At 43.0% G+C, this 22,714-nt stretch overlaps 1 protein-coding gene across 4 annotated transcripts in view; it reads right to left on the bottom strand.

The window, feature by feature from the left end:
* LOC139758517 (F-box/LRR-repeat protein 18-like) overlaps nt 1-22,714 on the bottom strand; it is a 136,188-nt gene that overhangs the window by 108,904 nt on the left and 4,570 nt on the right. The window contains exons 1-2 of one of the 4 annotated variants that reach the window (XM_071680032.1): nt 18,802-19,006; nt 11,732-11,957 (exon numbers count right to left, since the gene is read on the bottom strand). In XM_071680032.1, the coding sequence (XP_071536133.1) occupies nt 11,732-11,957; nt 18,802-18,938 (363 nt within the window). In that variant the 5' untranslated portion in view covers nt 18,939-19,006. Of the gene's footprint in view, nt 1-11,731; nt 11,958-18,801; nt 19,007-22,714 lie in introns of those variants that run through there. The other 3 variants (XM_071680031.1, XM_071680028.1, XM_071680033.1) reach the window with 3 other exon arrangements.

Raw genomic sequence — 22,714 nt, 5'->3', positions numbered from 1 at the left:
TATCCTCACCTGGCCTCGTTCTCTGTTCCTTCTTTTGGAAAATCAAAAAAAAACGAGAGGGGAGGATTTCCAGCCCCCTGCTCCATCCCCTTTTAGTCGCCTTCTACGACACGCAGGGAATACGTGGGAAGTATTCTTTCTCCCCTATCCCCAGGGATAATATATATATATATATTAGCTTGGGAAGTGAGTCAGTTGTTGTTCGCTGATGATACAGCGCTGGTGGCGGATTCATGTGAGAAACTGCAGAAGCTGGTGACGGAGTTTGGTAAAGTGTGTGGAAGAAGAAAGTTAAGAGTAAATGTCAATAAGAGCAAGGTTATTAGGTACAGTAGGGTGGAGGGTCAAGTCAATTGGGAGGTGAGTTTGAATGGTGAGAGGCTGGAGGAAGTGAAGTGTTTTAGATATCTGGGAGTGGATCTGTCAGCGGATGGAACCATGGAAGCGGAAGTGGATCATAGGGTGGGGGAGGGGGCGAAAATTTTGGGAGCCTTGAAAAATGTGTGGAAGTCGAGAACATTATCCCGGAAAGCAAAAATGGGTATGTTTGAAGGAATAGTAGTTCCAACAATGTTGTATGGTTGCGAGGCGTGGGCTATGGATAGAGTTGTGCGCAGGAGGATGGATGTGCTGGAAATGAGATGTTTGAGGACAATGTGTGGTGTGAGGTGGTTTGATCGAGTAAGCAACGTAAGGGTAAGAGAGATGTGTGGAAATAAAAAGAGCGTGGTTGAGAGAGCAGAAGAGGGTGTTTTGAAATGGTTTGGGCACATGGAGAGAATGAGTGAGGAAAGATTGACCAAGAGGATATATGTGTCGGAGGTGGAGGGAACGAGGAGAAGAGGGAGACCAAATTGGAGGTGGAAAGATGGAGTGAAAAGGATTTTGTGTGATCGGGGCCTGAACATGCAGGAGGGTGAAAGGAGGGCAAGGAATAGAGTGAATTGGAGCGATGTGGTATACAGGGGTTGACGTGCTGTCAGTGGATTGAATCAAGGCATGTGAAGCGTCTGGGGTAAACCATGGAAGGCTGTGTAGGTATGTATATTTGCGTGTGTGGACGTGTGTATGTACATGTGTATGGGGGGGGTTGGGCCATTTCTTTCGTCTGTTTCCTTGCGCTACCTCGCAAACGCGGGAGACAGCGACAAAGTATAAAAAAAAAAAAAAAAAAAAAAAAATATATTTTTTTTCTTTTTTTGCTTTATCGCTGTCTCCCGCGTTTGCGAGGTAGCACAAGGAAACAGACGAAAGAAATGGCCCAACCCACCCCCATACACATGTATATACATACGTCCACACACGCAAATATAAATACCTACAAGCTTTCCATGGTTTACCCCAGATGCTTCACATGCCCTGATTCAATCCACTGACAGCACGTCAACCCCGGTATACCACATCGCTCCAATTCACTCTATTCCTTGCCCTCCTTTCACCCTCCTGCATGTTCAGGCCCCGATCACACAAAATCTTTTTCACTCCATCTTTCCACCTCCAATTTGGTCTCCCTCTTCTCCTCGTTCCCTCCACCTCCGACACATATATCCTCTTGGTCAATCTTTCCTCACTCATTCTCTCCATGTGCCCAAACCACTTCAAAACACCCTCTTCTGCTCTCTCAACCACGCTCTTTTTATTTCCACACATCTCTCTTACCCTTACGTTACTCACTCGATCAAACCACCTCACACCACACATTGTCCTCAAACATCTCATTTCCAGCACATCCATCCTCCTGCGCACAACTCTATCCATAGCCCACGCCTCGCAACCATACAACATTGTTGGAACCACTATTCCTTCAAACATACCCATTTTTGCTTTCCGAGATAATGTTCTCGACTTCCACACATTCTTCAAGGCCCCCAGAATTTTCGCCCCCTCCCCCACCCCATGATCCACTTCCGCTTCCATGGTTCCATCCGCTGCCATATCCACTCCCAGATATCTAAAACACTTCACTTCCTCCAGTTTTTCTCCATTCAAACTCACCTCCCAATTGACTTGACCCTCAACCCTACTGTACCTAATAACCTTGCTCTTATTCACATTTACTCTTAACTTTCTTCTTCCACACACTTTACCAAACTCAGTCACCAGCTTCTGCAGTTTCTCACATGAATCAGCCACCAGCGCTGTATCATCAGCGAACAACAACTGACTCACTTCCCAAGCTCTCTCATCCCCAACAGACTTCATACTTGCCCCTCTTTCCAAAACTCTTGCATTTACCTCCCTAACAACCCCATCCATAAACAAATTAAACAACCATGGAGACATCACACACCCCTGCCGCAAACCTACATTCACTGAGAACCAATCACTTTCCTCTCTTCCTACACGTACACATGCCTTACATCCTCGATAAAAACTTTTCACTGCTTCTAACAACTTTCCTCCCACACCATATATTCTTAATACCTTCCACAGCGCATCTCTATCAACTCTATCATATGCCTTCTCCAGATCCATAAATGCTACATACAAATCCATTTGCTTTTCTAAGTATTTCTCACATACATTCTTCAAAGCAAACACCTGATCCACACATCCTCTACCACTTCTGAAACCACACTGCTCTTCCCCAATCTGATGCTCTGTACATGCCTTCACCCTCTCAATCAATACCCTCCCATATAATTTACCAGGAATACTCAACAAACTTATACCTCTGTAATTTGAGCACTCACTCTTATCCCCTTTGCCTTTGTACAATGGCACTATGCACGCATTCCGCCAATCCTCAGGCACCTCACCATGAGTCATACATACATTAAATAACCTTACCAACCAGTCAACAATACAGTCACCCCCTTTTTTTTTATAAATTCCACTGCAATACCATCCAAACCTGCTGCCTTGCCGGCTTTCATCTTCCGCAAAGCTTTCACTACCTCTTCTCTGTTTACCAAATCATTTCCCCTAACCCTCTCACTTTGCACACCACCTCGACCAAAACACCCTATATCTGCCACTCTATCATCAAACACATTCGACAAACCTTTAAAATACTCACTCCATCTCCTTCTCACATCACCACTACTTGTTATCACCTCCCCATTTGCGCCCTTCACTGAAGTTCCCATTTGCTCCCTTGTCTTACGCACTTTATTTACCTCCTTCCAAAACATCTTTTTATTCTCCCTAAAATTTAATGATACTCTCTCACCCCAACTCTCATTTGCCCTTTTTTTCACCTCTTGCACCTTTCTCTTGACCTCCTGTCTCTTTCTTTTATACATCTCCCACTCAATTGCATTTTTTCCCTGCAAAAATCGTCCAAATGCCTCTCTCTTCTCTTTCACTAATACTCTTACTTCTTCATCCCACCACTCACTACCCTTTCTAATCAACCCACCTCCCACTCTTCTCATGCCACAAGCATCTTTTGCGCAATCCATCACTGATTCCCTAAATACATCCCATTCCTCCCCCACTCCCCTTACTTCCATTGTTCTCACCTTTTTCCATTCTGTACTCAGTCTCTCCTGGTACTTCCTCACACAGGTCTCCTTCCCAAGCTCACTTACTCTCACCACCCTCTTCACCCCAACATTCACTCTTCTTTTCTGAAAACCCATACAAATCTTCACCTTAGCCTCCACAAGATAATGATCAGACATCCCTCCAGTTGCACCTCTCAGCACATTAACATCCAAAAGTCTCTCTTTCGCACGCCTGTCAATTAACACTTAATCCAATAACGCTCTCTGGCCATCTCTCCTACTTACATATGTATACTTATGTATATCTCGCTTTTTAAACCAGGTATTCCCAATCATCAGTCCTTTTTCAGCACATAAATCTACAAGCTCTTCACCATTTCCATTTACAACACTGAACACCCCATGTATACCAATTATTCCCTCAACTGCCACATTACTCACCTTTGCATTCAAATCACCCATCACCATAACCCGGTCTCGTGCATCAAAACCACTAACACATTCATTCAGCTGCTCCCAAAACACTTGCCTCTCATGATCTTTCTTCTCATGCCCAGGTGCATATGCACCAATAATCACCCACCTCTCTCCATCAACTTTCAGTTTTACCCATATTAATCGAGAATTTACTTTCTTACATTCTATCACATACTCCCACAACTCCTGTTTCAGGAGTATTGCTACTCCTTCCCTTGCTCTTGTCCTCTCACTAACCCCTGACTTTACTCCCCAGACATTCCCAAACCACTCTTCCCCTTTACCCTTGAGCTTCGTTTCACTCAGAGCCAAAACATCCAGGTTCCTTTCCTCAAACATACTACCTATCTCTCCTTTTTTCACATCTTGGTTACATCCACACACATTTAGGCACCCCACTCTGAGCCTTCGAGGAGGATGAGCACTCCCCGCGTGACTCCTTCTTCTGTTTCCCATTTTAGAAAGTTAATACAAGGAGGGGAGGATTTCTGGCCCCCCGCTCCCGTCCCCTCTAGTCGCTTTCTACGACACGCGAGGAATACGTGGGAAGTATTCTTTCACCCCTATCCCCAGGGATAATATACATATATATATACATATACACATACACACACATACACATACATACGCACATATACACACACACACACATACATATATATACATATGAAAAATGTAAGAAACAATTTAGAAAACTGAAACTTCTAGCTTGAAATGAATGAAAAAATGAATGTCACATAATGGTTCAACCTCTGGCTATGGAAAAAGGAAATGTATAATTTATTTACACAAACGTCAATAGCAGTTCTCATCAATTTAACCACTGTATCAATAAGCTTCAATGTCTAAGCTACATTTTTCTCCAATTTCACTATTTTCTTGTCAAAACACCATGTATGAAAACTATCACTCCAGTAATACAACTATAAACATTTACTTCCCCTTTAAAAAATATATATTTATTTATTTATTTATTTATTCATTTTGCTTTGTCGCTGTCTCCCGCATTTGCGAGGTAGCGCAAGGAAACAGACTAAAGAAATGGCCCAACCCACTACCATACACATGTATATACATACACATCCACACACGCAAATATACATACCTATACATCTCAATGTACACATATATATACACACACAGACATATACATATATACCCATGCACACAATTCACACTGTCTGCCTTTATTCATTCCCATCGCCACCTCACCACATATGGAATACCATCCCTCTCCCCCCTCATGTGTGCGAGGTAGCACTAGGAAAAGACAACAAAGGCCCCATTCGTTCACACTCAGTCTCTAGCTGTCATGCAGTAATGCCCGAAACCACAGCTCCCTTTCCACATCCAGACCCAACACAACTTTCCATGGTTTACCCCAGATGCTTCACATGCCCTGATTCAATCCACTGACAGCACGTCAACCCTGGTATACCACATCGATCCAATTCACTCTATTCCTTGCCCGCCTTTCACCCTCCTGCATGTTCAGGCCCCGATCACTCAAAATCTTTTTCACTCCATCTTTCCACCTCCAATTTGGTCTCCCACTTCTCCTCGTTCCCTCCACCTCCGACAAAAATATCCTCTTGGTCAATCTTTCCTCACTCATTCTCTCCATGTGCCCAAACCATTTCAAAACACCCTCTTCTGCTCTCTCAACCACGCTCTTTTTATTTCCACACATCTCTCTTACCCTTACATTACTTACTCGATCAAACCACCTCACACCACATATTGTCCTCAAACATCTCATTTCCAGCACATCCACCCTCAGAGGAAAGAATGGCCCAACCCACCCACATACACATGCACACACACACATGCGCCCACACACGCAAACACACACACCTATGCATGCCAATGCACACACACAGACACACACACACGTACACAACTCACACCGCCTGCCCCCACCCATCCCCACTGCCACCCCGCCACACATGGAACAACAAACCCCCCCCCCCCCATGTGCGCAAGGCAGCGCCAGGAAAAGACAACAAAGGCCCCACTCGCCCACACCCATACTCCAGCCGTCATGCAACAATGCACCGAAACCACAGCTCCCCCCCCCCCCCACACCCAGGCCCCACAGAACCCTTCACGGCCCACCCCAGACGCCCCACACGCCCCGGCCCAATCCATCGACAGCACGTCGAACCTAGCACACCACACCGCTCCAACCCACCCCACACCCAGCACGCCCCCCCCCCCCCCCGCACGCTCAGGCCCCGATCACTCAAACACCCCTCACCCAACCCCCACCCCAAACCCGGCCTCCCACCCCTCCCCGCTCCCCCCACTCCTGACACACACACATCCCCCTGGTCAACCTCTCCTTACTCACCCTCTCCACGCGACCAAACCACCCCCGTTAGCGAGGTAGCACAAGGAAACAGACGAAAGAATGGCCCAACCCATCCACATACACATGTATATACATACACGTCCACACACACACACATATACATACCTATACATCTCAATGTATACATATATATATATATACACACACACACACACACACACACACACACACACACACACACACATATACATATATACACACGCACATAATTCATACTGTCTGCCCTTATTCATTCCCGTCACCACTCCGCCACACGTGAAACAGCCACCCCCTCCCCCCACATGTGCACGAGGTAGCGCTAGGAAAAGACAACAAAGGCCACATTCATTCACACTCAGTCTCTAGCTGTCATGTATAATGCACCAAAACCACAGCTCCCTTTCCACATCCAGGCCCAACACAACTTTCCATGGTTTACCCCAGATGCTTCACATGCCCTGATTCAATCCACTGACAGCACGTCAACCCTGGTATACCACATCGATCCAATTCACTCTATTCCTTGCCCGCCTTTCACCCTCCTGCATGTTCAGGCCCCGATCACTCAAAATCTTTTTCACTCCATCTTTCCACCTCCAATTTGGTCTCCCACTTCTCCTCGTTCCCTCCACCTCCGACAAAAATATCCTCTTGGTCAATCTTTCCTCACTCATTCTCTCCATGTGCCCAAACCATTTCAAAACACCCTCTTCTGCTCTCTCAACCACGCTCTTTTTATTTCCACACATCTCTCTTACCCTTACGTTACTTACTCGATCAAACCACCTCACACCACACATTGTCCTCAAACATCTCATTTCCAGCACATCCACCCTCAGAGGAAAGAATGGCCCAACCCACCCACATACACATGCACACACACACATGCGCCCACACACGCAAACACACACACCTATGCATGCCAATGCACACACACAGACACACACACACGTACACAACTCACACCGCCTGCCCCCACCCATCCCCACTGCCACCCCGCCACACATGGAACAACAAAGCCCCCCCCCCATGTGCGCAAGGCAGCGCCAGGAAAAGACAACAAAGGCCCCACTCGCCCACACCCACACTCCAGCCGTCACGCAACAATGCACCGAAACCACAGCCCCCCCCCCCATACCCAGGCCCCACAGAACCCTCCACGGCCCACCCCAGACGCCCCACATGCCCCGGCCCAATCCATCGACAGCACGTCGAACCCAGCACACCACACCGCTCCAACCCACCCCACACCCAGCACGCCCCCCCCCCCCCGCACGCTCAGGCCCCGATCACTCAAACCCCCCTCACCCCACCCCCACCCCAAACCCGGCCTCCCACCCCTCCCCGCTCCCCCCACTCCTGACACACACACATCCCCCTGGTCAACCTCTCCCCACTCACCCTCTCCACGCGACCAAACCACCCCCGTTAGCGAGGTAGCGCAAGGAAACAGATGAAAGAATGGCCCAACCCATCCACATACACATGTATATACATACACGTCCACACACACACACATATACATACCTATACATCTCAGTGTATACATATATACACACACACACACATACACACACACACACACACACACACACACACACACACATATACATATATACACACACACATAATTCATACTGTCTGCCCTTATTCATTCCCGTCACCACCCCGCCACACGTGAAACAACCACCCCCTCCCCCCACATGTGCACGAGGTAGCGCTAAGAAAAGACAACAAAGGCCACATTCATTCACACTCAGTCTCTAGCTGTCATGTATAATGCACCAAAACCACAGCTCCCTTTCCACATCCAGGCCCCACACAACTTTCCATGGTTTACCCCAGACGCTTCACATGCCCTGGTTCAATCCATTGACAGCACATCGACCCGGTATACCACAGCGTTCCAATTCACTCTATTCCTTGCACGCCTTTCACCCTCCTGCATGTTCAGGCCCCGATCACTCAAAATCTTTTTCACTCCATCTTTCCACCTCCAATTTGGTCTCCCACTTCTCCTCGTTCCCTCCACCTCCGACACATATATCCTCTTGGTCAATCTTTCCTCACTCATTCTCTCCGTGTGACCAAACCATTTCAAAACACCCTCTTCTGCTCTCTTAACCATACTCTTTTTATTACCACACATCTCTCTTACCCTTTCATTACTTACTCAATCAAACCACCTCACACCACATATTGTCCTCAAACATCTCATTTCCAGCACATCCACCCTCCTCTGCACTACTCTATCTATAGCCCCCACCTTGCAACCATATTACATTGTTGGAACCACTATTCCTTCAAACATACCCATTCTTGCTTTCCAAGATAACGTTCTCACCTTCCACACATTTTTCAATGCTCCGAGAATTTTCACTCCGTCTCCCACCCTATGACTCACTTCCACTTCCATGGTTCCATCTGCTGCCAGATCCACTCCCAGATATCTAAAACACTTCACTTCCTCTAGTTTTTCTCCATTCAAACTTACCTCCAAATTAACTTGACCCTCAACCCTACTGTACCTAATAACCTTGCTCTTATTAACATTTACTCTCAGCTTTCTTTTTTCACACTTTACTAAACTCAGTCACCAGCTTCTGCAGTTTCTCAAACGAATCAAACACCAGCGCTGTATCATAAGTGAGCAACAACTGACTCATTTCCCAAGCTCTTGCATCCACAACAGACTGCATACTTGCCCCTCTTTCCAAAACTCTTGCATTCACCTCCCTAACAACCCCATCCATAAACATATTAAACAACCATGGAGACATCACTCACCCCAGCCGCAAACCGACATTCACTAAGTACCAATCACTTTCCTCTCTTCCTACTCATACACATGCCTTTCATCCTCATTAAAAACTTTTCATGGCTTCTAACAGCTTGCCTTCCACACCATATATTCTTAATACCTTCCACAGAGCATCTCCATCCACTCATATACACATATATATGCATAAATGCCCATATACGCACATATACATACATATGCATATCAACATTTTTTTTTTTTTTGCTTTGTCGCTGTCTCCCGCGCTTGCGAGGTAGCGCAAGGAAACAGACGAAAAGAAATGGCCCAACCCACCCCCATACACATGTATATACATACGTCCACACACGCAAATATACATACCTACACAGCTTTCCATGGTTTACCCCAGACGCTTCACATGCCTTGATTCAATCCACTGACAGCACGTCAACCCCGGTATACCACATCGCTCCAATTCACTCTATTCCTTGCCCTCCTTTCACCCTCCTGCATGTTCAGGCCCCGATCACACAAAATCTTTTTCACTCCATCTTTCCACCTCCAATTTGGTCTCCCTCTTCTCCTCGTTCCCTCCACCTCCGACACATATATTCTCTTGGTCAATCTTTCCTCACTCATTCTCTCCATGTGCCCGAACCATTTCAAAACACCCTCTTCTGCTCTCTCAACCACGCTCTTTTTATTTCCACACATCTCTCTTACCCTTACGTTACTTACTCGATCAAACCACCTCACACCACACATTGTCCTCAAACATCTCATTTCCAGCACATCCATCCTCCTGCGCACAACTCTATCCATAGCCCACGCCTCGCAACCATACAACATTGTTGGAACCACTATTCCTTCAAACATACCCATTTTTGCTTTCCGAGATAATGTTCTCGACTTCCACAAATTCTTCAAGGCTCCCAGAATTTTCGCCCCCTCCCCCACCCTATGATCCACTTCCGCTTCCATGGTTCCATCTGCTGCCAGATCCACTCCCAGATATCTAAAACACTTCACTTCCTCCAGTTTTTCTCCTTTCAAACTCACCTCCCAATTGATTTGACCCTCAACCCTACTGTATCTAATAACCTTGCTCTTATTCACATTTACTCTTAACTTTCTTCTTTCACACACTTTACCAAACTCAGTCACCAGCTTCTGCAGTTTCTCACATGAATCAGCCACCAGCGTTGTATCATCAGCGAACAACAACTGACTCACTTCCCAAGCTCTCTCATCCCCAACAGACTTCATACTTGCCCCTCTTTCCAAAACTCTTGCATTCACCTCCCTAACAACCCCATCCATAAACAAATTAAACAACCATGGAGACATCACACACCCCTGCCGCAAACCTACATTCACTGAGAACCAATCACTTTCCTCTCTTCCTACACGTACACATGCCTTACATCCTCGATAAAAACTTTTCACTGCTTCTAACAACTTTCCTCCCACACCATATATTCTTAATACCTTCTACAGAGCATCTCTATCAACTCTATCATATGCCTTCTCCAGATCCATAAATGCTACATACAAATCCATTTGCTTTTCTAAGTATTTCTCACATACATTCTTCAAAGCAAACACCAGATCCACACATCCTCTACCACTTCTGAAACCACACTGCTCTTCCCCAATCTGATGCTCTGTACATGCCTTCACCCTCTCAATCAATATCCTCCCATATAATTTACCAGGAATACTCAACAAACTTATACCTCTGTAATTTGAGCACTCACTCTTATCCCCTTTGCCTTTGTACAATGGCACTATGCACGCATTCCGCCAATCCTCAGGCACCTCACCATGAGTCATACATACATTGAATAACCTTACCAACCAGTCAACAATACAGTCACCCCCTTTTTTAATAAATTCCACTGCAATACCATCCAAACCTGCTGCCTTGCCGGCTTTCATCTTCTGCAAAGCTTTTACTACCTCTTCTCTGTTTACCAAATCATTTTCCCTAACCCTCTCACTTTGCACACCACCTCGACCAAAACACCCTATATCTGCCACTCTATCATCAAACACATTCAACAAACCTTCAAAATACTCACTCCATCTCCTTCTCACATCACCACTACTTGTTATCACCTCCCCATTTGCGCCCTTCACTGAAGTTCCCATTTGCTCCCTTGTCTTACGCACTTTATTTACCTCCTTCCAGAACATCTTTTTATTCTCCCTAAAATTTAATGATACTCTCTCACCCCAACTCTCATTTGCCCTTTTTTTCACCTCTTGCACCTTTCTCTTGACCTCCTGTCAACATATACATACATATACTTACACATACACAGACATATACATATATACACATGCACATACTCATACTTGCTTGCCTTCATCCATTTCTAACTGGCTGACAGCAGGCCCAAATTCAGCAACTGCTGTGGATACCTTAAGGTTATTCATAAAGTGTCCTCACCAAAATACTGAAGACTAGTGAATCCTGACCAGATTATCCCCAGGGAATATCATATAATCACAAGATTAACTGCAGAGAAGAGAAAAGGGGTTGCTATGCCTAGGTTTGTCAAAATCTGGATTTGTCAGAGTTTAATCATTAACTAATCTTATATTTCCTTATTGGTCAACCTCTCACCTCATAAAAAATATTAACATAATGTATGCAAAAATAGCTTCAGTGTTATAAACAGTAGTAAATACCTTTGGGCATGAAGTAAGAATCCATTTGAGTTGTAAAAATGTTAAAGGTGTTCCTATCATTCGGAGTGTTTCCACATTTTTTAACTTTACCACAAAGCTAGGTAATCTGATCCAGTATACATGATCTAAATTGATTCGCTGAATATTCCGACATCTTGCACGAGGGAGAAAAAATGTCTTGAAATCTTCCGTTGAGTATCGATAAGTTCTTCTTAAGTCTAAATCCCTGAAAAATGACAATTTAGTTAGAATGACTGAAATAAAACAGTGAAGGGGAACAGGAATGTCTATCAGAAGGGTCTTTATTATACTTTTCATTCTTTATCTGATGTTATTTTTCAAAGTAAATCATTGTTTATCATTAAACTGACGTAAGTGATTTATCAAAAATTAGTCAAAATACTCTGTTTAAAACCATATATGTACCTGAAAACTGCACACAGCAAACTACTAAGTAGACACATCTATCTTTTGCAATTTTGAGTTACAAAGTACATCTTACTGTCTCTGACAGCACTTACTGGTAGTCCTTGTTATATCAATGTTGTACATGCCTCTGACAGCACTTACTGGTAGTCCTTGTTATATCAATGTTTGACATAAGTGATTTTGCATATATGCAAAAACCCCATTCCTACCAACAAAGAAAATTTTGCTTCTGCATAGCCAATGTAGCCAGATGTGCAGTACTCAGCACTCAGCTAGCTTCTATGGTAGATTTTGTGAGTTACCTCTGTAAGTGTACGGCCGGCCTTAGTCTTACATTGTCTCATGTGCTATATTGATCTGTGCTACACACTCGTATTTTATGCTGTGTGCGTCTACACCTAACCATATTATAGATATAAATTCTAAGCATCCTGCTAATTCACCTCCTTATCCTCTCACTGACCCATCCATGAACTGTAAGAGAAATGAAATAACACTAGAGGTGAAATAAAAAAACTGAAGTATGCAGAAGCAGGCAAGGGGCCCTCTACTCTTGGTCAAGTGAGCCAGCCAGATGCTACAAAACAATGAATGCAGACAAAAGGAGTTCTGTAATACATCTTTTTTTTACACTTAAGGCTCCAGTCACATACAAAAGTCCACATCAAGGTTGGGCTGTAATTGAAAAAGAAGAGACAAGGGAAAGTATTTATGAATTTTGGAGAAAGTAAAAAATGTATCTTTTAAAATGTGACCAATCATACTTATTTGGAAGACATGAGAGGGTAGAGAGTTCTAAAGCTTCAAAGAGTATGGAAAGAAACAGTTACCAAAATGGCCCACCCACGAGCTGCCAATGAATTAACAGTAATCATGTGATGCACCAGCTTGCGTAGCATTGCTTGGCCTAGCTCAAGGGTTCTCAACCAGGGAGGAATCTTGGGGGGGGGGGGGATTGCGACCACAGACTGGCACGCTCAAACTGTTGGGATATTGATCTTTCTACAAACTACAATTTTACAGATTGTACATGAATTCAGCCAATATTTTCCTGAACTCAGTGATGATGAGTTGTATCTAGCACAAAATCCATTCAAACTATATCAATTTATTTTACTTTGTCGCTGTCTCCCGCGTTAGCGAGGTAGCACAAGGAAACAGACGAAAGAATGGCCCAACCCACCCACATACACATGTATATACATACACGTCCACACATGCAAATATACGTACCTATACATCTCAACGTATACATATATATACACACACAGACATATACATATATACACATGTACATAATTCATACTGTCTGCCCTTATTCATTCCCATCGCCACCCCGCCACACATAAAATAACAACCCCCTCCCCCCCTCATGTGTGCTAGGTAGTGCTAGGAAAAGATAACAAAGGCCACATTCGTTCACACTCAGTCTCTAGCTGTCATGTAATAATGCACCGAAACCACAGCTCCCTTTCCACATCCAGGCCCCACACAACTTTCCATGGTTTACCCCAGACGCTTCACATGCCCTGATTCAATCCATTGACAACACTTCGACCCCGGTATACCACATCGTTCCAATTCACTCTATTCCTTGCAAGCCTTTCACCCTCGTGCATGTTCAGGCCCCAATCACTCAAAATCTTTTTCACTCCATCTTTCCACCTCTAATTTGGTCTCCCACTTCTCCTTATTCCCTCCAACTCTGACACATATATCCTCTTGGTCAATCTTTCCTCACTCATTCTCTCCATGTGACCAAACCATTTCAAAACACCCTCTTCTGCTCTCTCAACCACCCTCTTTTTATAACATACATCTCTCTTACCCTTTCATGACTTACTCGGTGAAACCACCTCACACCACATATTGTCCTCCTCAAACATCTCATTTCCAGCACATCCACCCTCCTCTGCACAACTCTATCTATAGCCCACGTTATTCCTTCAAACATACCCATTTTTGATTTCCGAGATAATGTTCTCGACTTCCACACATTTTTCAACACTCCCGGAACTTTCGCCCCCTCTCCCACCCTATGATTCACTTCTGCTTCCATGGCTCCATCTGCTGCCAAATTCACTCCCAGATATCTAAAACACTTTACTTCCTCCAGTTTTTCTCCATTCAAACTTACCTCCCAATTGACTTGTCCCTCAACCCTACTGTACCTAATAACCTTGCTTTTATTTATATTTACTCTCAGATTTCTTCCTTCACACACTTTATCAAACTCAGTCACCAGCTTCTGCAGTTTCTCACACGAATCAGCCACCAGGGCTATATCATCAGCGAACAACAATTGACTCACTTCCCAAGCTCTCTCATCCACAACAGTCTGTATACTTGCCCCTCTTTCCAAAACTCTTGCATTCACCTCCCTAACAACCCCATCCATAAACAAATTAAACAACCATGGAAACATCACACACCCCTGCTGCAAACCTACATTCACTGAGAACCAATCACTTTCCTCTTTTCCTACACGTACACAAGCCTTACATTCTCGATAAAAACTTTTCACTGCTTCTAACAACTTGCATCCCACACCATATATTCTTAATACCTTCCACAGAGCATCTCTATCAACTCTATCATATGCCTTCTCCAGATCCATAAATGCTACATACAAATCCATTTGCTTTCCAAAGTATTTCTCACATACATTCATCAAAGCAAACACCTGATCCAAACATCCTCTACCACTTCTGAAACCACACTGCTCTTCCCCAATCTGATGCTCTGTACATGCCTTCACCCCCTCAATCAATACCCTCCCCTATAATTTCCCAGGAATACTCAACAAACTTATACCTCTGTAATATGAGCACCCACTTTTATCCCCTTTGCCTTAGTACAATTGCACTATGCAAGCATTCTGCCAATCCTCAGGCACCTCACCATGAGTCATACATACATTAAATAACCTTACCAACCAGTCAACAATACAGTCACCCCCTTTGTAAATAAATTCCACTGCAACACCATCCAAACCCATTGCATTGCCGGCTTTCATCTTCCGCAAAGCTTTCACCATCTCCTCTCTGTTTACCAAATCATTCTCCCTAACCCTCTCACTTGGCACACCACCTCAACCAAAACACCCTATATCTGCCACTCTATCATCAAACACATTCAACAAACCTTCAAAATACTCACTCCATCTCCTTCTCACATCACCACCACTTGTTTTCACCTCCCCATTAGCCCCCTTCACTGAAGTTCTCATCAATTCCCTTGTCTTATGCACTTTATTTACCTCCTTCCAAAACATCTTTTTATTCTCCCTAAAATGTAATGATACTCTCTCACTCCAACTCTCATTTGCCCTCTTTTTCACCTCTTGCACCTTTCTCTTGACCTCCTGCCTCCTTCTTTAATACATCTCCCAGTTATTTGCATTATTTCCCTGCAAAAATCGTCCAAATGCCTCTCTTCTCTATCACTAACAATTTTACTTCTTCATCCTACCACTCACTACCCTTTCTAAACTGCCCACCTCCCACACTTCTCATGCCTCAAGCATCTTTTGTGCAAGCCACCACTGCTTCCCTAAATACATCCCATTCCTCCCCTACTCCCCTTACATCCTTTGTTCTCACCTTTTTCCATTCTGTACTCAGTCTCTCCTGGTACTTCCTCACACAAGTCTCCTTCCCAAGCTCACTTACTCTCACCACTCTCTTCACCCCAACATTCTCTCTTCTTTTCTGAAAACCTCCACAAATCTTCACCTTCGCCTCCACAAGATAATGATCAGACATCCCTCCAGTTGCACCTCTCAGCACATTAACATCCAAAAGTCTCTCTTTCGTGCGCCTATCAATTAACACATAATCCAATAATGCTCTCTGGCCACCTCTCCTACTTACATACATATACTTACATACATCTCTCTTTTTAAACCAGATATCCCCAATCACCAGTCCTTTTTCAGCACATAAATGTACAAGCTCTTCACCATTTCCATTTACAATACTGAACACCCCATGTACACCAATTTTTCCCTCAACTGCCACATTACTCACCTTTGCATTCAAATCACCCATCACTATAGCCTGGTCTCGTGCATCAAAACTACTAACACACTCACTCAGCTGCTCCCAAAACTCTTGCCTCTCATGATCTTTCTTCTCATGCCCAGATGCATATGCACCAATAATCACCCATCTCTCTCCATCCACTTTCAGTTTTACCCATATCAATCAAGAGTTTACTTTCTTACACTCTATCACATACTCCCACCACTCCGGTTTCAGGAGTAGTGCTACTCCTTCCTTTGCCCTCGTCCTCTCACTAACCCCTGACTTTACTCCTAAGACATTCCCAAAGCACTCTTCCCCTTTACCCTTGAGCTTCGTTTCACTCAGAGCCAAACAATCCAGGTTCCTTTCCTCAAACATACTACCTATCTCTCCTTTTTTCTCATCTTGGTTACATCCACACACATTTAGACACCCCAATCTGAGCCTTCGAGGAGGATGAGCACTCCACACGTGACTCCTTCTTCTGTTTCCTCCTTTAGAATGTGAAAATACAAGGAGGGGAATTATGCACAGCTTTTTAACACAACCCCAAAATATACTGAGGAATACCAGTACAGATTTTCCTAAATATAAGCCAGAAATGTGAAAATGTATACTGCTTAAATAAAGTTTATGTCATATTACAGAGAATCCATTTACTGCCTGAAACACTTTCTCAGTAAATAAACAACATGCCTAAGTGACAGGGAACACAGACCGCCTACCTCCATACAATGAAGCAGTCGTATTCTCCTGAAATTACTAAATACAAATGACTTACCAATCATAAGCCCTGTTGACTTTAATGCCAAAATCAAGAAACTCTCAACCTCTGGTGATCAAATGCAAAGAAACTAAATTAACATTATATGGCCACTAACTGAATCTTAATGATAAAAAATTTGTAATAACAGTTCTAGGATAATGGAGAATATGGATAATAGTATTATGGAGAATGATAGGGCTGACAAAGATTCTTTCTTGGTGTTTAGAATATATGGTCATGGAGGAAATCTATCATGACAGTAAGGAGTTTCATCAAGAGAGTTAGGCATGAATGTCTATATGGTCTGTCATCTGCTTGTTAACATTCAGTGACATTTACACAATGCTTAATCATGTGTGTAACTGGTATATTTTCAACTAGAATACTGTATATCATGAAGAGTCTCAATAGCCAGGTAGGTTATGTGAGGCTGTCATTAGTTCTATTGAATTTTATCAAGTGGTTGACCTATTTTTACAGTATTTTGCCTCACATTTACCTAGATATACATAACCCCCATTACTTGAACCTCAACCAAATATTCAACAAAACAATATAATACTTCAAATCATGATCTGCAAACTGTTATTATATTTCCTAATCAATACACCAGCATTAAAAAACAAAGTTGCTCAATATCTAAAACTTGTCTTGATGTGAAGATAGATAAATTACCAACAGTTGTAGACTCAACATAACCTGTGACCACCTCATTTAATTTTCCTTGGCAGCTGAGATTTACCTTCATATTCAGTATTTTTTCTTTAAAACTTAATCGCTGTCTCCAACATTAGTGAGGTAGAGCAAGGAAACAGACAAAAGAACGGCCCAACCCACCCACATACACATGTATATACATAAACGCCCACACACGCACATATACATACAGAGACATATAGATGTATACACATGTACATATTCATACTTGCTGCCTTTATCCATTCTTATCGCCACCCCGCCACACACGAAAACAGCATCCGCCCCCCCCCCCTCCCTTCCTCCAGCAAGGTAGTGCTAGGAAAAGGCAACAAAGGCCACATTCGTTCACACTCAGTCTCTAGCTGTCATGTGTAATGCACCGAAACCACAGCTCCCTTTCCACATCCAGGCCCCAGTACTATAACTGAAAAATGCCTGAGAGACCCATGATTTCAGGGCACCAATTCTCAAACATGTAAACATTACAAATGGCATAAGACAAGTAGTGGCTCCTTAACTCTGCTATATTTCTACTATATATCTTGAATGCTAAGGAAGTGAGGATTTGAAGTTTTGTTGATTTCCACAAGTGTTTCACCTATTTTCTAGTTAAGCAGCTTCGCATTTTTCCATGATCTTCATAGCCCCTCCCCCCATTACTTTTGATCGTAGAATGACAAACGATACTTCACTATTGTATAGCAAGTCTCCATCATTCCAAAAAAAAAATTCAAATATCACATTGATGAATATTTATTTGTAATCCATAAATTAGTTCTATAATGCATCTGAACAAGTACTTAATATGCTACCACTGTAAATAAGTCTTATATTACAAAATTGAGTTAATGACAGCGATAATCTACAACCAAGCTTTAGAGATATAACATGGGTAAGTAACTTTGGTATTACATTTATAAAAATGTATGACTAGATCTCCTTAGACAGTCCTTTTGTGTTGTCAGTACCAGGTCATTCACTCTCCTCAAGTATTATATTCTTTAGCTCAATTCCTAATGTCGGTAATATTAATGCGCCCACAACATTCACGTTTATCCCATAGTTGGGGTAGTTTGTGTACATAACCTCAAGATTCTTGTTCGCCCATATCTGGAAAAAAGAACTTCTCGTCTGATGGGGTTTTCTCTTACCTTATTACTTGTCGAACACAAACTATGTTGCTAAATCTATTGCTCACAGAGGCAACTGAGAGCAGGTCTTCGTCACACAGGAAATGTAATATCCGCACAATAATTTCATCGGGCAAAAACTCAATGTTTACTTCCATGTTGTCATTTGTGATCGCTTATGGACCGGTGAATGTTGTGGTCGGTTGTAGACCGGGAATTGTTGTGGTCGCTTTGGAACCGGTGAGGTTGTGTCCACTAACCCACCCACGGTGTATCCACTGACCTGACCTCAAACAAGGGTTGTAGTAAAAAAAAAAAGAAGAATAACAATGTCTTAATAAAAGTACAACGTTTGTACTGAACAGAGAAAATGTTTTCAATATTTCATATGTTGATAAATTGTCAGTTTAGCTCCACTCTCTTGATACTTTTCGATGCCCTTCACACAGACAATTGATTAGCCAGAATCTCTCTCTCTCTCTCTCTCTCTCTCTCTCTCTCTCTCTCTCTCTCTCTCTCTCTCTCTCTCTCTCTCTCTGCTGGTTTGATTCTAATGATTATTTTTTTTACCCTTTCTGACATCTGTATTTGTTGTAGGTAAGGTTTCATAAGCTCAGTCTTCGATCTAGTCGTCTACAAAGGAAAGCGAAGCCTCTTTGAGAGGCACCAAAGACGCTAAAGAAAATTCAGATAATTCTAAATGAATATCCTGGAGACTGAGGCGCCACTTGCCAAGCGCTTCCTAGCCTACCTGAATCACATACGTAATGTGACCTCCTTGCTTCCTAGCTTACGTGAATCACATACGTGATGTGACCTGCTTGCTTCCTAGCTTACGTGAATCACATACGTGATGTGACCTCCTTGCTTCCTAGTCTACGTGAATCACATACGTAATGTGACCTCCTTGCTTCCTAGCTTACGTGAATCACATACGTGATGTGACCTACTTGCTTCCTAGCTTACGTGAATCACATATGTGATGTGACCTCCTTGCTTCCTAGTCTACGTGAATCACATACGTGATGTAACTTCCTTGGTTACGTGAATCACATACGTGATGTGACCTACTTGCTTCCTAGCTTACGTGAATCACATACGTGATGTGACCTCCTTGCTTCCTAGTCTACGTGAATCACATACGTGATGTGACCTACTTACTTCCTAGCTTACGTGAATCACATACGTGATGTGACCTCCTTGCTTCCTAGTCTACGTGAATCACATACGTGATGTGACCTACTTACTTCCTAGCTTACGTGAATCACATACGTGATGTGACCTACTTACTTCCTAGCTTACGTGAATCACATACGTGATATGACCTACTTGCTTCCTAGCCATCTCGAAGCTGAAGTTAAGGGGGCTTCATATAAGTTTCCGTCAATATCAAAAAGGGATGCGGCCGCATCCTCCCAAAACCTGCTACAGTTCATATTAAAGGGAAGTGTTAAGGCTAAAGATTGGTGTTCGAACTTAAAAGAAAGAAAATAACCTACCGTAGGATGTACGTCTGTTTGACTCTGCGCTTTTTTTTTTTTTTTTTTTAGTCTTTGCAGCTCCTCTTACTCCACATCTATAAATAAGATTTCAACATATTTGTACTTATGTATTATCTATTTCATTCGGGAATTTATTGATGCCTCTATAGATGAAATAGTAGTAGTCCCAACATTTTGCCTGGGACACATTATTTGTTACCCTCATCCAGCTCGTAGTCTCGTAATATTTCATTTAACTAAATGAGGTGGCTTTTAATTAACCAAAGTAACCTTTCTGTCACCAGGTTGGAAGTCTAGCAATGCTGAGGACTGAGAGATGAGATGCAGAAACCTGGGCATATGAAGGTCTATTTAGTTCTAGGCTCTGTCAGAATCATAGGCCTCATTGTTAGAAATGTGGCTGAAAGATGTTTATAGTTCATTCCAATTGAACATGTTGGAAAAGGATTATTAGATCCTTTCTTGGGTACTCTCAAATTTCATGGCACTGTTTTTGCAAACTAAAGATCAGTCATATGATAACGCCAGCAATATGAGTGGCATTTATTCAGAAGATGCAGCTAGGTTTTGTGAGGTTAATAGGTGGGCTTGATGGGTTCTATTCGCTGCCCATAGTCTGAATTTGGCTGAAACAGCTGCTGTGCAGTGTTGCCTAGCCAGAGACAGGTAGTTTGGAATTTTGCATTTTCTATATGTTCTTAGTATCACCCCTGATATAGTCTAAATAGAGTAGAGAAAAAGTGCAAGCATATCAAAACGATAATCAATAGGGAGCGATGCCACCAAAGCCAACCATTTGAACGATTTGAAATTCGTCAGACTTTGATCGACAACCACCATCAGCTGTCCATGATGCAAAGTCACTGAATAAGAAGCTTGATCAGTTCGAGAATTGATGTGTCATTTGGAATATACTCCAAAACACTAATCCTCGGGGGTTGGCACATTTTTATGATACCATCGATAAATTTCGTGTATTTCAGACCATGGCAAGACAATCCACACCATCTTACTACAAGGAGACTAAAGAATGAAATCGATATGTTGATGAATTTGACCGTATTGGATGTGTGCCAGTGACATATATTCTGCACACTGTCCTTTTCTAACATGGGAAATCTTTATGTTAAGATTGGCAGACGGCGAGCATCTGCAGCAGCATATGCCATATGAGAGGTTTTCTTGTGGATAGGTCCATGTCCAGCGGCCTTTAGAGTAGCAAGGGCATTAGGAGACACCTATATCCATCAGATCTCGAACAGATGGATTTCTTTTGTTCTCAAGTGAAATGTATGACAGAAATGAACAGTGCACAAAAAGCAGACACGTTTTCCAAACGTTGATTTTATTTTGGAATGTATCTCACCATCATCGGGATAAGTTGTAAAGGGACACGCTCTTTTACGAAGTAGAAACTTCTAAAGAACTGTCTTCAGTTAACCATGGAACTAACTTCTCTTGCACTACTCTCACCTGAGAGTGAACTTTTACAAAAGAACAAATCTGAGGCTGTAAGCTGACAAATAACAGCCAGAAAGTTAATGTTTGATTTGCATTTACATACGATATATAATGCCTGTTATCTGTTGACAAAAGATTGAAAGAATATTTCTACATTTGCACAAGGCCTCTAATAAAAAAGGCAGTGCTTTTAAGTAATTCACTCAAAACAAATTGTCAGATGTTTTAGTATCATTTTTTTCTTTTGTAGGCCCCAAACTGTTTCGTAGACCGACCCGTGGAAGTTCTTTAGACCATATTCACTGTACTTTATGTACCCATTGAATAATCCAGTACAGAGTTCTTCATCTGCCCTCTTCACTGATGTTCCCAACTGTTCTCTTATGTTCTTCACACTGACCACCGCCTTTCAAAACATTTCCACATTCTTCATGAAATTTGCCGATAGCGGCTCACTCCAACTCGAATTTGCCCTTTTTCCACCCCATGCATCTTCCTCTTGACCTCCTGCAGCTTCTTACAGACCTCCCAGTCACTTGCACTCCTTTCCTGTGGGTAAAACCCGTACACTTATCTTTTCTCTTTCATTAACAATTCAATTTCCTCATCCCACCACTCTACCATTTTTCACATCCCACTTATAAAATGTCACGCTCTTCTCTCACGCATCCCAGTCCTGCTTCCCTAGATAATCTCGTTCTTGCCTACTTCTTAATTATCTTTACTCTTACCTTCTGTCATTCTTCGCACAATCTTTCCTGATATTTCCTGACGTAAGTCTGTTTTCCAAGCTCACGCAATTCGACTACCTTCTTCCATATCATTCATTCTATTTCTAAAGCCTCTAAAAACTTTCACCCTAGCTTCCACCGGCTTCCTCTCTTAGCATGTCCCTTTAGTTCACCAAGAAGTACGTACATAATCCAGTAATGCCCTCTCACCGTTACTCCCAATCCCCACCCACTCACGTA

Source organism: Panulirus ornatus, chromosome 30 (genome assembly GCF_036320965.1).
Source record: "Panulirus ornatus isolate Po-2019 chromosome 30, ASM3632096v1, whole genome shotgun sequence".
Classification (NCBI taxonomy): Eukaryota; Metazoa; Arthropoda; class Malacostraca; order Decapoda; family Palinuridae; genus Panulirus; species Panulirus ornatus.
The sequence above is the reverse complement of the archived record's forward strand: the minus strand, read 5'-3'. Positions and strand labels throughout refer to the sequence as shown.